The 14,258-nt window shown below is 40.6% G+C and overlaps 1 protein-coding gene across 1 annotated transcript in view; it reads right to left on the minus strand.

The window, feature by feature from the left end:
* The window catches only part of syn2b (synapsin IIb), a 99,933-nt gene extending 86,802 nt beyond the window's left edge, over positions 1 to 13,131 (minus strand). The window contains exon 1 of the mRNA XM_026167705.1: positions 12,147 to 13,131. Coding sequence (XP_026023490.1) covers positions 12,147 to 12,574 — 428 coding nt within the window. The 5' untranslated portion in view covers positions 12,575 to 13,131. The remainder of the gene's footprint in view (positions 1 to 12,146) is intronic.
* Between the last annotated feature and the right edge of the window lie 1,127 nt (positions 13,132 to 14,258).

A 14,258-nucleotide genomic window follows, 5' to 3' on the forward strand; every position in this document is an offset into this window, starting at 1 on the left:
CTCATAAGTCTCAAGAACAGAAAGGCTAGATCAGACTTTGCTAAAAAAACAACAACAAAAAAACATCTAAAAAAGCCAGCACAGTTCTTGAACAACATGGACAGATGAAATGAACATCAACCGCTACCAGAATGATGGCAAGAAAAAAGTATGGAGAAGGTGTGGAACAGCTCATGATCCAAAACATACCAGGTATTAAAAAGAAGGAAACACAGAATCTGGTGAATTCTAGACTCCACACTATCATTGCCAGTAAAGTAAAAATGAGTAAATGAAAAAACAAACAAACAAAAAAACAAACGCCATCGGCCCCTCTGGTGTTGGCCAGAGGGGCCGATGGCGCGATATGGCAGCCTCGCTTCTGTCAGTCTGCCCCAGGGCAGCTGTGGCTACAACTGTAGCTGCCTGCACCAGTGTGTGAATGCGAGAGTGAATGAATAGTGGCATTGTAAAGCGCTTTGGGTGCCTTGAAAAGCGCTATATAAATCCAATCCATTATTATTATCATTATTAGTAAAGCGCTATATAAATGCAGGCCATTTACCATTTATTGTTAAAACTTGTTCTGAATGCATTGCTTGGTTGTAATTAGACTCAAAAAAATTGCTAAATATTTGTGGTGACATATTAGCTCCCTTTCCTCTGCTGGTGATATTATCACAGCAAGTGCTAACACTGTTCTCTGACTATCTTTCTCTCAGAAACACACACACACACGCTTAATTGTAACTGTAAAAAAAAAAAAAGTCCCCAAAACACAGCAATACACACACATACACACATTTACTCTGAAGAAACTGTCATGTCAGACTATGACTGCTGAAGTGTTATTGTGAGTTATTATGAATAGAGTCTGTTCTAATTAAAAAATAATATAATATAAATTTTTTTTTTAAAAAGTGTGAATTCAGGATGTGAACTGTAAGTCATTGAGCCTGTTACTTTCTGCAGAGCTGCAGTGACATTTCCAATTGGCTTTAATGTTACATAATCCCAGCACAGCCCCCTGCCTGTATTGAAGAATAGAGCAGGGAGAAATCTTTCATTTTTGGCAACTGAAGGAAAACAGGCACACACAAAAAAAAAGATAAATTGCATATATTTTGCATAATGAGTTGCTTTATTAAACAAAGAGCAATCAAGAGAAATGTCTTCATTCTTACCTCATGGGGATAATTTGAGAAAACAATCCCAGCATGAACAGGGAGCTTGAGTCTTCAGTTGTTACGAGTTATTTGTTGATATGTAATGATCCATACCACCTGAAATAAACTTCTGATAGCATGGAGAACATTTTCTTTCTCTTCGTGTTGAGAAACTGTAGAAAACCCAGAAGAAACCAAACAATAATGCTTCAAAAAATCAGCCTCACAAACAGCGTCTGCTGCACTTCTCCACAGAAAGCTGGTCATTTCACAGCAGGTGCAATCCATCCATTAATAAAAATAGAATCCAGCGTGATGCTGCTTCATTCATTCAAACAACCGGTAATTATTACAAGCGAGTTTGAGTAAAGCTTTAGAAGTAAATTAGTTTTCCAAATATGGGAGGCTTCCACTGGAGCAACATCTGTGCTCTCTAGTTTCAATCAGCAGCGGGATTCAGCACTACGGCAGCGGCTCAACAGCTACCTTTATACCACAGACTGCTACTATACACTCAAAGTATAATCTTATCATGTGGCCAAAGAGCTTAAAATGGAGGCCACAGCAATATACTTTTTATATGTGTCTTCTGGTTGAATCGTAAGTACAAAAATGAATAATAAAATACATGATTCATTAACAGAAGTTGGAATATTCACGCCTTTGTAAGTAAAACATGTCAGGAGAACAACAAATATCCCAAATATCTTAAAATTTGGTCATGTGTGCCACTAATAATGAGCAGAGGCTAAACAATATGGTTTGGAATGCAATGATTTTACGCAAGGCCTCTTAAATAATCCACCCATCCATTATCTATACATGCTTAGGTGGTCGCAGAGCAGAGCTGGAGCTCAGCAAACATTAAGCAGGAGGGCCCTGGGGAGGTTACCTGTAAATAACATAACCAAACAACCACTTGCACTCACTTGCACTCACATCTTCACCTACAGTAAATGAGAAATACAGAGTCCCTCATCAAGCCAATCTTGTCACTGAAAAAAAAATCTATCTTCAGCAACACTGAGGACGTTCAGCATGTAGAAACTATTTTTGTGGCACTTTGGCCCCTGAAGCAGGAGCATACTCTTTAGAATCACCCTTGGCTGAACTCCATGGTTTCCTTCTGACCCCTGCACATATGAATGAGATGAAAATACTTTACTGATGCAATAACTTGACATCCTTTCTTGAACATTTATGAGTTATTTGTTCTCCCAATAAAACTGTGTCTGTATATCACTTTCCTTAACCCCTCTCCATAACATATGTTTGTCGATTAGAGTTTCCATGAATTAACTCATTTCTCACTTACATTTTTGCACTGTTCCTTCCTGACAGGGAGTTAAATTGTGCATTTCCTTCAAATTCAACTGTTTAAAGTGTGCAAATGTTAAAGTGAGATGGAGGGAGACGAGGAACGAACACGAGGAGGAGAAAATGAGATGTCAGATAAGAACTTTTCAACTTGGACTGTCTTAATTGTTCCATTTAATTGTGCAGCTCAAGCAGAACATATAAATGTAAAGGCTAATTGTTTGTTTGATATCAACCCCTCCTTAGAACCACACAGTTTCAAGATTGTTGAGGAGGATTACCTGTTGTCATAGCAACAGTGGGCTATTTCACCAGATGTTGCGATGCCGATTGGTCTCCTTTACGACCCTCCAAGGTATCTGCATGCTTCATAGTAACAGCTTTATCTCTACTGCAGAGGAGAAGCTCTCGACACAAATGCAATCAGCAACGCTAACGACAAAAATCAATACAACTCAGGTCTTTGTGTTTTTGTATAGCAGTTCTCCCTGTATTGTGTTTCATTTGCAAACACAAGATAGTAAAGGTCATTCTGTTGGTCAATCAGTGCAGTGCATCATCCACAGCTATAAGAAAACTCAAAAGGCCATGAGCCAAAGTGCCTCAGTAACTCCACTTTAAGTTAATAAAGCAGAAATGTCATAAAATGACCCAAAGCTACAAAACTCCACTTTGCTTGAGTCAGCTAAAAGTAAACAGTCAAAGTAAATCCATTACAATGGAGTAAAAATAGAGCCTTCTGTAGGAGATACTTCAATGTATCTGAAAGCCAGATATGACACTCTTCTTGATGATGTCGCTCCTTTAAACAGGACCATTATCTGTTTGATAATGCTGGCGCGTCACAGCGCTGACACCAAAGGACACCTTGTTTCTATCTCAGTGCCGCCAGCAGCTTCTGATGAAACAGCAGTGTTTAACTCTCTGGAATGAGAAGCAGTAAAATCCAGCAGCCAAAAGAAAACGATTTCCTCTCTGCTTTATATAACACCACTGAATCCCAAAGATACACAAGGACATAATAAGTAGCGTACTTTGAGTATGGGTGTCATTTTATGCACAGGTGTTTGCCAAGTTAAAACAAATCCTTCACAAGTGTGTCACACAACTTTTTGTCTCCGGTCAACGTCTTCGTTTCTTGTCGTAATAAGGGATCAGCTGGCCTTTGCTTTGGCATCATTCACTTAGCCAATCATTCAGGCTACTGCTGTCTGTGGCTTTTAGCTGAATTCAATTTTTGGAATAAAGCCCCTCAAGCTGTTTGGCTCTTTTAGTTTAACAGTTTGTTGAGGTGTAAATTTATGGAGATAGCACAGGCAGCGAGTGCTGTCCTTATCTAACTGTCTTTGCAGAAATGTCCATCAAAGTTCAGAGTGTGAAAAAGCTGGCAAAGACATGAAAAAGCAAAAAGGAACATGCATGTTAACTAACACAGAGACGGGACATTTGGCCTCCTGTGACATTCAAATTAGCAAAAGGGAAAACTGCTTTCTCCTCTACATGACATGGATTTAGTGGGTGATCTGTGATATTTAATCCCAAATGGCCTTAGAGATGAAAGCTCTTCTTAAAGCCAGTTAATAGTCATCTGCTGTTGACACAGCCAGTGCTTCAAATCTGCATTCACAAGTAGCCGGGTCTCATTGGAGCAGGCACACGATTTCTGTTCGCTTACACATTCTTCACTGAGACAATATGCTATATGTATTCTAATTATTATCTACTGCACAATAAAAACTGTACAAGTTTATTACATTTACTGCAGCAAATGTGTGTTGATCTAAGATGTTCAACATCTGTGATGTACATAAACAAACACAAGAAATCAAAGCGTATGTCTAAACATCTAAATCTTCCAAAATGACTGAAATTGTCAGGATTTGTGTCGTGGATGAGAGAAGGAGGACCCAAACGCTGGACTCACAGGTAGATAGGTGAAGGTTGGTGTTTATTGTCGATGGAGTGAACAAACAGAACAGAGGTAGGAAATGGCTGGCTGGCTGGACGACTGACTGAATGACTGAAGGACTGACTGAAAGACTGAATGGCTGGCAGATTGAACGCAGGCGAAAACGACAACATAACATCACATGTACTTCAATGACACGACAACGATCGGATTGAACTGAGGACTTAAATACACGCTGGGTGATGAATGATTAGAAACCGGTGAGTACGCAGCTGAACGTAGTCTGACTAATGATACATAGAAATAACTGGAACACAATACGCAGGCGGTATGCTGGCACAGAAAACATAGATGTGAAAATAAACTGAACATGACAAAACGGAAAACACTGGGTCAACGACCCAGGAACCCTGACAGAAATAAGCTGCTTCCTCTACTCACTCCATCTCCATCAGGCAGGATAACACCTTTATCTCCCACTATATAATAACATGTAGGTTTTCTGTGGTTTAATAAGAAAAACTAGATCAGGGATCACATTGTGGCCACTAGTCATTGTAAACAAGCTTTTCTGTATCAAGCATTTAAGCAAAAATCTGGTAGTTTGTCACTGCCATTTAACGACACACTAGCTTTAATCGCATAATACTTCAACACTATACCCAGGTTGTTTTAACTTGTAAAGTGACCACTTCCTATTTAAAAAAGGTATGTTACCATTTTACCCTGGAGCTCTTTCTGCCTCCTCCGTGGCACTCAAAAGGCCACCAGTCTAGTATGACAACAGCTAAGACAAGACGAGCAGGGTCAATTCCAGAAGCACCCTGTAAAGTCAACATGACATTGCCACTGGCTGTAATAAGGTCAGTTCTTAGCCTGTCTGCTTGGAAATACGACCTGCAGCCGGGAGCCATAATGCCACATATAATTCCTAATCAGTGCCACAAAGTCAAATCACAACTATCCAAAGAACACAGGCACTCTTTTGCGCTTTATTGTGAATTTTACTGTTTTGGAAGTGGGTGTAATGTGAAAAGGCGTACTTGGGCTGCAAAGGAAGTGTTGTCTTCAACAAGTTTCAACAATAAATGACTTTAATTCCAACCCACTCTTCTTGTGTAAACTCAATCAACAGCAGCAAGAAGGAACATATCATCAAAACGTGCTACATTTCTTTAGGAAAACACTTTTTTCATCATGTTTAATTAGATGGAAAAAAAATAGAAAGAGAATCCAGGTGCTTGTTAGTGTGTCTGCATGTGTATGTGATGCTGATGGATATATACAAGGCTCCACCTCCCCACCTGCTCTCTCTGTGTACTTCTGTCTCCACTAGCAGCAGTGCATTAGTGCAAGTGCCCAGACATGCACATACACTGCAGTTAATGCTAAAAACCAGGTCAACGCTACCACAGCAAAACATAGGAAAAATATAAATCAGCTGTTTAAAAAAAACACACACTTTATGCAACAAAGAAACAAGTAATTGTGATGTTTCATAGTCCCACTGGCGGCCCACTGTTGTGTTGATCCACCACTTTGACCCTAAATGAATATCTCGTTAATGAAAATGGATTGCTACAGAATATAAGAAACATGTCCCCAAAGATAGGAAACTTTGGTGTATTTTTAAAATTGTTCAGTGTATTTCTGCAAGGCCAAATACCATTCCTATGCATGCCTTTGTAAATATGTTAACTTGCACGGGCTGGTGCTGTAGGGCTTTATTATTTATGGAGTTTTAAGCTATAGGATTAAAAAGAAGACCCATCTTCGTTCTTTAACTTTGTTTTTCTTGCTCTTAAATTGCTCCTGCAGGTTAGAGGAAGACACATTGGTGTTCCAACAATAAATAATCTGTTTAAGTTTAAAGGTATAAGACAAATTAATGTTGCAACTACTTGTGTAGCAATGGCCAACAATGTTGGATGATTTATAGAAACAGCATACTAAGAAAAGAATTGCTTTTTCCAAAGTGCTCAGATTCCTCATGGAACACCTAAACTCAATCCCTCCTCCGCTGCTTTGCGGCTTTGATGTCTAACTGCATGATACAACAAACTAGTAGGGCTGTGATCTCGGGATTGTCTATTTGATTGGTTTGCTAGTTTAAAAGTAATGGTATTCCCAACACCCAAATTTGAGTGTTAACACATCAGAAATGGTATATTTAGAAATGTCTGGACTAATAATAGTTCTAACATTAGTGTCTATCTGTTGCAGCAGGCCTACATGACCAATCAGCTGGTAAAGCGTAGGCTTCACCATCAAAACTGATGGTGAACGTGATTTTTTTTTTAAAAAACGTACCTTCTTTTAGCGTTTTGAGCAATTAGCTCGAAGCAGATTTTTATTTTTAGTGTTGCTGTGATCTAGTTTTTGCATTTCCCAGTCACAATAACTGCTTATTCACCTCTTGCTTTCAGTGAAGCAAGTTCAAATGTCATAGCTATTCTTTGAAACACCAACCAGCTACAGCTCAAACTACATCTGCAGGGCAATCAGCATGCAGCCATTCACCATCAACCTGCAGTCAGACCAACAAAAACCATCCACCATGAGTCATTTCAAAAAGTCAACAATCCAAACTAATCTCCTGTGATGGGCACTTATGCAATATAGGTTGTGAATACACTCACTGGCACTCTGGCAGAAACTGCAGAGAACGTATTCAGTAGATAAATGGAGAGATGGAAAAAAGGAGGAAGAAGAGGGAGTGAGAGACATAGACAGATACAGAGAGCAAAGGAAGGAGAGCAGATGTGGCCTTTGGGCTGAAACTGCTGAATCACCACGTCTCCTCTCATTACTTTATTGCATCGTGAACCTGGAGCACTTTCTCTGGAGCAAACACAGAGTGCCTGTTGTGATAAAAGGCAGAGAACGACAGCAAAGAGGGAAGACACAGAGGAAAAACCCACAAAAGAAGAGCAGACAAACAGGAAAGAGCGCAAACATCCAGAGGAAGTGATAAAAGGGAGATCCCCAAATATCCTCCCTCCCCCTTTGTTTATCCTCCCCTCGGTGCTGATATCACCTTGAGAGGCCCTGGAGGACACTGTCTCTTTCGTCATCCATCTCACAGGCTTAGGTCTGTTACATAAAGACTAGAAGAGTCTACTCGAACACAGAGCCAGATCCAGATTTGCCTGAAAATACACTCACTCTTTCACATTGCAGATTTAGTGCTGGACTCCCATTGTGGCTTCTTTTTGAGGCACTGTCAGAGAAACCGATCATTATAGCACAGTCAATATATGAGAACGTGGAGGAAGATGCACAGACAGTCATGATACCCATGGCTGCTTATACACGAGTCAGTCAGCAGTTAAAAGGGCATGCAAATTCTATTTGGAGCTGTAAACCATTTGTATATGCATGTCTGGGATCGATTAGTTTGCAGGGCGAGCCAAATGAATATTTAATCCTAATCTTCAAGCGTTTAAGATGCGAGGTTTGATGCAAAGAATTATAATTTATGGAAATGAATAATCAAAGTACAGAGAACTAAAAGGGGAGAGTAAGAAAAAGCCAAGGCTTCGTTTTTATTGCCATCATCATGACAGGTACAAGTGGCGAGTGCTTATTGCATGCCAATTCCATTCAGGGTTTATGAATGTGTTGATAAAACATTTCCTGTAACTCGTGAATATGGCTGTAAAGTGGGCTTTGTTTCTATTAGACTCTAAGAAGACAAGTAATCTGGCATTCAGTGAGACTTATATAATAAATTCTCCTCAGAGGGAATTTATGTTTGTTGTATTTGCCAAAAATCTAAATTTCTGCCTTAACATTGCATAACACAGTGCAACACAGCATCTCTCTCAGGCCCTTTTTTAAATTGCTGCTTTTACCTTGGCCCAGCAGAAGTGAATAAGCTCTAAATTGATGTTTTTTCAGTGATTTTTTAAATGCATTTTAAATATTCATTTATTAGTTGGTTTTAACCTTCTTCCAGAACCAGGTCATATCTCATATTAAAAGGCAACCTGCTGCCATTTTGAGGTTACAGAACGGACGCATTCAGTGGAGATGCAGTCTAGTTATCCAATGATTAAAATGGATGCTGTTTGCTACTTACTTAAATCCTGTTGTATTCTGGCCTGTAATAGGGACAAAAATAGCTATTGTATTTTAGCTGTCTCTTCCCTATGAAATCCAACTTTGTTTGTTTTGGCTTGAAAGTTTTAGAGCTATTTCTATTTAAATACGGGTTTGTTTTGGGCATGAGAGGCCTAGGACCTGAGGGTTTAAGAACTCTTTAAAGGGTCATAAAATACCTCAAGCCTGAACATGGTTAAGAATATCCACTCGCGTACTTACTGATGCTCCAAGTCTGGTTTTGTAAGCATATATATATATATATATATATATATATATATATATATATATATATATATATATATATATATATATATATATATATATATAATAAAAAATAAACAGCTGCTTTGCCATGGAAATCCATGCTGTGAAGCTTCTGGCATGCAGTATTTACGCTGATGTTAACTCCAGAGGGTTTTTGGAAACTCTACAGTTATCGAGTCAGCAGCATGTTGGTGATTATGCAGTCTCGGCACTCAACAACCCTGCTCTGTAATTTTATGTGATCTGACACATAAAGTGTCAGCCATTTGAGGACCCTAAATTGGATAAGAGAGATGTAGAAAAGAAGAAAGAAAGGAGGGATGGATGGTATGTTTAGCATCCCTAGAGATGCCTGCTGGCTATGTATTTCTCCATACTTCTACGTACATACTCAAATGTATCTACTGTATGTATTGATGTATTCTATTTATCCACATGTGTAAACATACTTTACTCTAAAGATAAAGAGTAAAGTGGTAAAAAAAAAGTTAGTACGAAGTTGTAAAAACTTAAAGAAAATTAAATGTATGGAAGGTTTTATTTAAAATAAGAAGAAAATCTAATAATAAAGGAGATCATAAATTCAGATTCTTGATTCAAAAATGCCCTGATTATTGGCACATACAGAAAGAAAAAACTGTTTCCTCTCATGCATGAGTGATGACTGGCCTTCAGGTTCATTTTAGAGGCAGTAGTTTCAGTTTTTACTTTCTGTTTCTCAGTTTATATCACTAAGAGCCTCAAGCCCGCTCTTTCTTGATGGATAATCAATAATGTCTAGCAGAATGCCTCTTTAGTCCTCATGCCTAAAGGAAAGCTCAGTCTACCCATCGCTCCCAATGAATAAACATTAATATTTAATCTGTGTTCTTCTGAAAGAAAGATTGTGTACAAACAAAATGAAAAGGCCATTGAAATTATGCCAGTGAAATTGCCAATTCATTCCATTATATTGTGTTTGCTGTGAATCATATTTACTTTCTTGGCATCGCCAAAGATGCCTGTGACCTGCGACTAATTTTGTATTACACGATATAAAATCTTTCTTGTGTGAGCCGAGGCAACGACAGTGTCCAATTGCATACTGTAAACCTGCATTTAGAGTTGAGTAACCATAAACCACAAAAGAGTTTTTGCAAATCCAGAGTACATTATTCATAGCTGGAACCAAAATAGCTATAAATGATTATCAAACTGGAGCTTAAATTCCAGCAACAGCACTCGCTCACGCATTCAAACATATGCTAAAACCAGATTTCTTATTACCACGCACAGTCTGATATGATCGATAACAATTCGAGACCACTATAAAAAGAGACATTCTGTTTGGTCTTTGTAAATTTGTAAAAAGGATGGATTATACGAACTAGAGCCACATATTCAAATGTCTTTTATGAATTAAGGCAGTGTCTCACATTCAGATTGCCACATCATGGATGGCAGCCGTCCAATCATAAGCCACCAAAACAGTCCCAGTATGAACTACAGCATTACCATAACATAGAGTCACATTCAGTCGGCACAGAATAGTGGAACCTCAATTTTCATGCCTGATTCCACACATTTGTACCCTGAAGAGATAATCCTGCACTGACTGTGTTGAGAACTATTTATTGTCTTTAATTCACACTTACCAAATCATAAGATAGATAGCAGTCAAAATGCTTTACAGTTCCACTTTAAACAGAATTGGATTCATGCCACTCCTCTCACCTAACAACAAAAAACTCAGGCCATAAATAAGTCTAAATTTCTCGAAATAAGTACTTTTTGGCCTTTATTTTGGCAGGACAGTTGAAATGAAGGTCGCGAGAGAACAGGGGGAAGCACACAGTAAAAGGCCTGAGGCTGCTTTTGGGACCTTAACTGGCCATTGTCTAAACGCCACAGTCTACCTGAATATCGTTGCTGACCATGTCCTTCCCTTCATGACCACAGTGTACCCATCTTCTGATGTCTGCTTTCAGCAGGACAACGTGCCATTTCACAGAGCTGAAATCATTTCAAACTGGTTTCCTGAACGTGAGAATGAGTTTACAGTACTCAAATGGCCTTTACGCCAACGGATGTCAGTCAAAAAAGCACCTTTGAGATGTGGTAAAACACAAGATTGGCTCATGGATGGGGAGCCAACAAACATGCAGCACTTACATGATGCCATCATGCCGATATGGATCAACATCTCTGACAAATGTTTCCAGGACCTTGTTGATCTTATGCCATGAACAATTAAGGCAATGCTGAAGGCAAAAGGCAAAGTGCACCTAACAAAGTGCCCGATGAGTCCAGCGAATGAGGGAGTCCACTTTCATCCAGTGTAAATGTACTGAAAATGTGTCTTCCAAATGACCCACTGACTCACTTGACCCACTAAAAATCACAGTCCACTTATTTCCTTGTTTTGGAGCTTTCAACCATATCAATCTAGCATCATATTCACTTTTATCTGTGCTACTAAGCAGTAATTGCTAAATGGCAACACTGCAGGACATCCAATAAATAGAAAAGGTCACAAGTGTCTCAGGAGGCTGCCATTTTTCAATGAAAGGTTGACAAGATTAAACTACACTTAGATAACGACAGTGCTGAACAGCTGTAAAATCCAACATCAACATCCACTTAAGAAAACATTTATAGCTTAAAGGTGCACAGAGACAGAAAGCAGCAAGTAGACTAGCAACAATACGTAGCCTACGGCTTCCATTTCACTTGCAGAAGACTGTGTTTTATTCAGGGCTACACGCTGTTTTATGACAGTGTAAGATGTATGACTTCATTGCATAAGGATTATCTCCTGTTAACCAACCTGTACTGTCAAGGGATGGCAAGTCATACTCAGACCTCTGTAACACACACACACTAAGACAGCCTCACAGGAACTGAGACAGGTAACACTGCTGGCTGGTGAGACGTTTGAATCCAAACCCAAGAGAAAATCTGACGTGTCTGTTTGGATTAACAGGCCTGTTTCTATTTTGGGAGCAGCTTCAGCAAGGAAGCAAAGTTCATTTTAAAGCTAGATACAAACTACAGGGAAAAAAGGTAGAAGGATTCATTTGAGTGTGTGTAGCAACTTTACTGGAATTTGTAAAGCATTTATTTATATTGATCAGTGCCAGTCAGTATAAAGCCAATACACCCACACTTAACTTGGCTATTTTGTTTTATTTCTTTCTTTCTTTTTTACAGTAAATCATGTTCTTTCTGGCTGATGATGAAGCAAATATTTTTATTTCACCAAACTGAAGAGCCTTCCAAAAGCTCAGACACAGTGTGCCTGTCTCTAACAGGTCACTAAAATTTCAAGTTTCGTTTCAGCAAAAGCACTCAGCTCTACTGCTGATAGCTTCAGCTTCCCCATCAAGCATTTGGAAAACCCTCTGCCAATCAGCCCAGTGAACACTTACCACTCATGCTGTGGCTCATCAATGACCAACAGAATCTTGAACTTCTTGGAGAGGGATGGAGAGGGAGCCGACTGCTCCACAAAGCCAGCAGCAGATGCGGCTGTCTGTTTGACCACATTGGTGATGGAGCTGAAGGAGCTGAAGAAGCCAGAGGAACCACTGGTGGAGGACTGGGCCTGTTGAGGCTGCTGAGCCTGCTGGCTAGGGCGCCGCTCCTGAGCTGCAGGAGAGCTGGCCGGCACCTGGGTCGGTCCTGGAGCTTTGGTTGGGGACGGGGCAGGAGCCGGCGCTGCACCCTGCTGGGAAGGGGAGGAGGCAGTGGGGGGAGGAGGAGCAGGTGGGTCAGGCCTCTGAAGGTCTGTCATGTAGCCATTGGGCAGGTTGGAGATGAACGTGCTGTCTGAGAGACGGCGTCTGAGGAAGTTCATGACTGCGGTCGAAAGGTGGGTCCCTCAGTCGGTCAGTTAGTTTCTCCTCTGATTTTAGGTCTGAACGGGGTGAAAGCAGAGGCAGGCTTGATCAGCGGTCGGATGAGTGACAGAAAGCAAGTCAGTCCAAATGATCGAGGGATGCGTGTCCGAGAGCTGCCTCTGCGGAAGGAAAGGATGGATGAAGCGATGGATACAGCTCTGGTCCAGTCTTCTAGAGACAGCTCTCCAAAGTGCAGCTAAGCCAGCGAAACAGCACGCGTGTATGTGGTGTTCTTCCTGCTGAGCCTCACGCCTCCCCACAAATGTGCGTGTGTGACGTGTGAAAGTGTGTGTCTGAGAGAGAGAGAGAGAGAAGGAGATAGAGGTGTGGTGTCGCCCCCTTTGGTGAGGTGCTGGTGCTCTCCCCCCTCCACTCTGCCTTCCTGCCTGCTGTGCTGCTGCGAGCTGAATGTACTCAAGAGATGCTGCTTTCTCCGCTTATCTCACCCTTTCACTCGCTCATGCTCTACGTGCCCTTTTCCTCTCCCTCACTCACTCTCTCACTCGCTGTGCTCGCTGGCTGCCCCCCCCCCCCCGCCCTCCTCCTCTCTCCTGTCATCATCCTCCTACATCACAGATTACGTTCATGTGTCGTGCTGCAGCCTTGTAACGCTGTGTGCCGTGTGCAATCAGCGGAAGGGGTTTCCTGCAAGCGTGCATAAGGTGGAGTTCACAGATGGAAACGCCATCCATCCTTCTCCGCAAGCCCCACCTTCTTCCCCCACCATCCATCCATCTTTCAGCCGCTTGTGCAGCATGTCTTCCCTGAATCTTTTCCCCCCACCATCTAACGTCAGCTCGCTGATGCATTGCTACAGCAGATAAATTCTAATAGAAAAAACATAACCTCCTCTAGGATGGTATCCTTGCCAGTGCACTACCACTAAAAGCATGCGGCATAACAAATGGCAGGGATGATTTGAAATACAGTGGAGAAGTAGCTCATTGTCTTTCTGCCTTGTGCTTCCATGTTGTCCTTGTCTCTCTCTGTTTTATATGTGTTCCAGTTACAATGGTAAATATGATTTTTGGTTTTTTAGCCAGATCTTTTTTTATGGATCAAAAGTGAAAGGAGGATGTCACGTACATACTGTAAAGCCCCTTAAGGTGAGTTTATGATTTGTGCACAATAAAACTGACCTGAGATGTAGAGAACAAGAGGACAGGAAAAGAAAGGCAAACCAGAGAAGGGCAGAAATGCATCTATATCTTTTAGACTTTATTAACAGATTTTTATATTATTCTTTAATGGTGGTATTGGCTAAACATATCTGCTCTTGGTAGCGATATAGGTATGACATTTAGGTTCACCTTACTTTGATCTTTGTAACAGGATGTGCGATGATATCAGTAAGATTTTCCCAATTTTACTTAACTTGAGGGCAATTCAGCATCAGCATGTTATGCAGCCACTTGAAAGGGTACATTTCTGTGCTGACTACATCTGTTTATACAGCAAATCAGCAGCACATCTCAATTTTTGTTTACAGCATCGATAAAGGGTGTAAACAAATAGATACCACATTCACAAACTCGTACACACAAACAACTGAGTCATACGCTTCTCGTTACTAAACGACTATCTCCAGCCTATGTCTAGCTTCATTGTATATTCACTATTCCAGGCCATGAGAAGAGCACG

The sequence above is a fragment of the Astatotilapia calliptera genome, chromosome 5, assembly GCF_900246225.1.
Source record: "Astatotilapia calliptera chromosome 5, fAstCal1.2, whole genome shotgun sequence".
Classification (NCBI taxonomy): Eukaryota; Metazoa; Chordata; class Actinopteri; order Cichliformes; family Cichlidae; genus Astatotilapia; species Astatotilapia calliptera.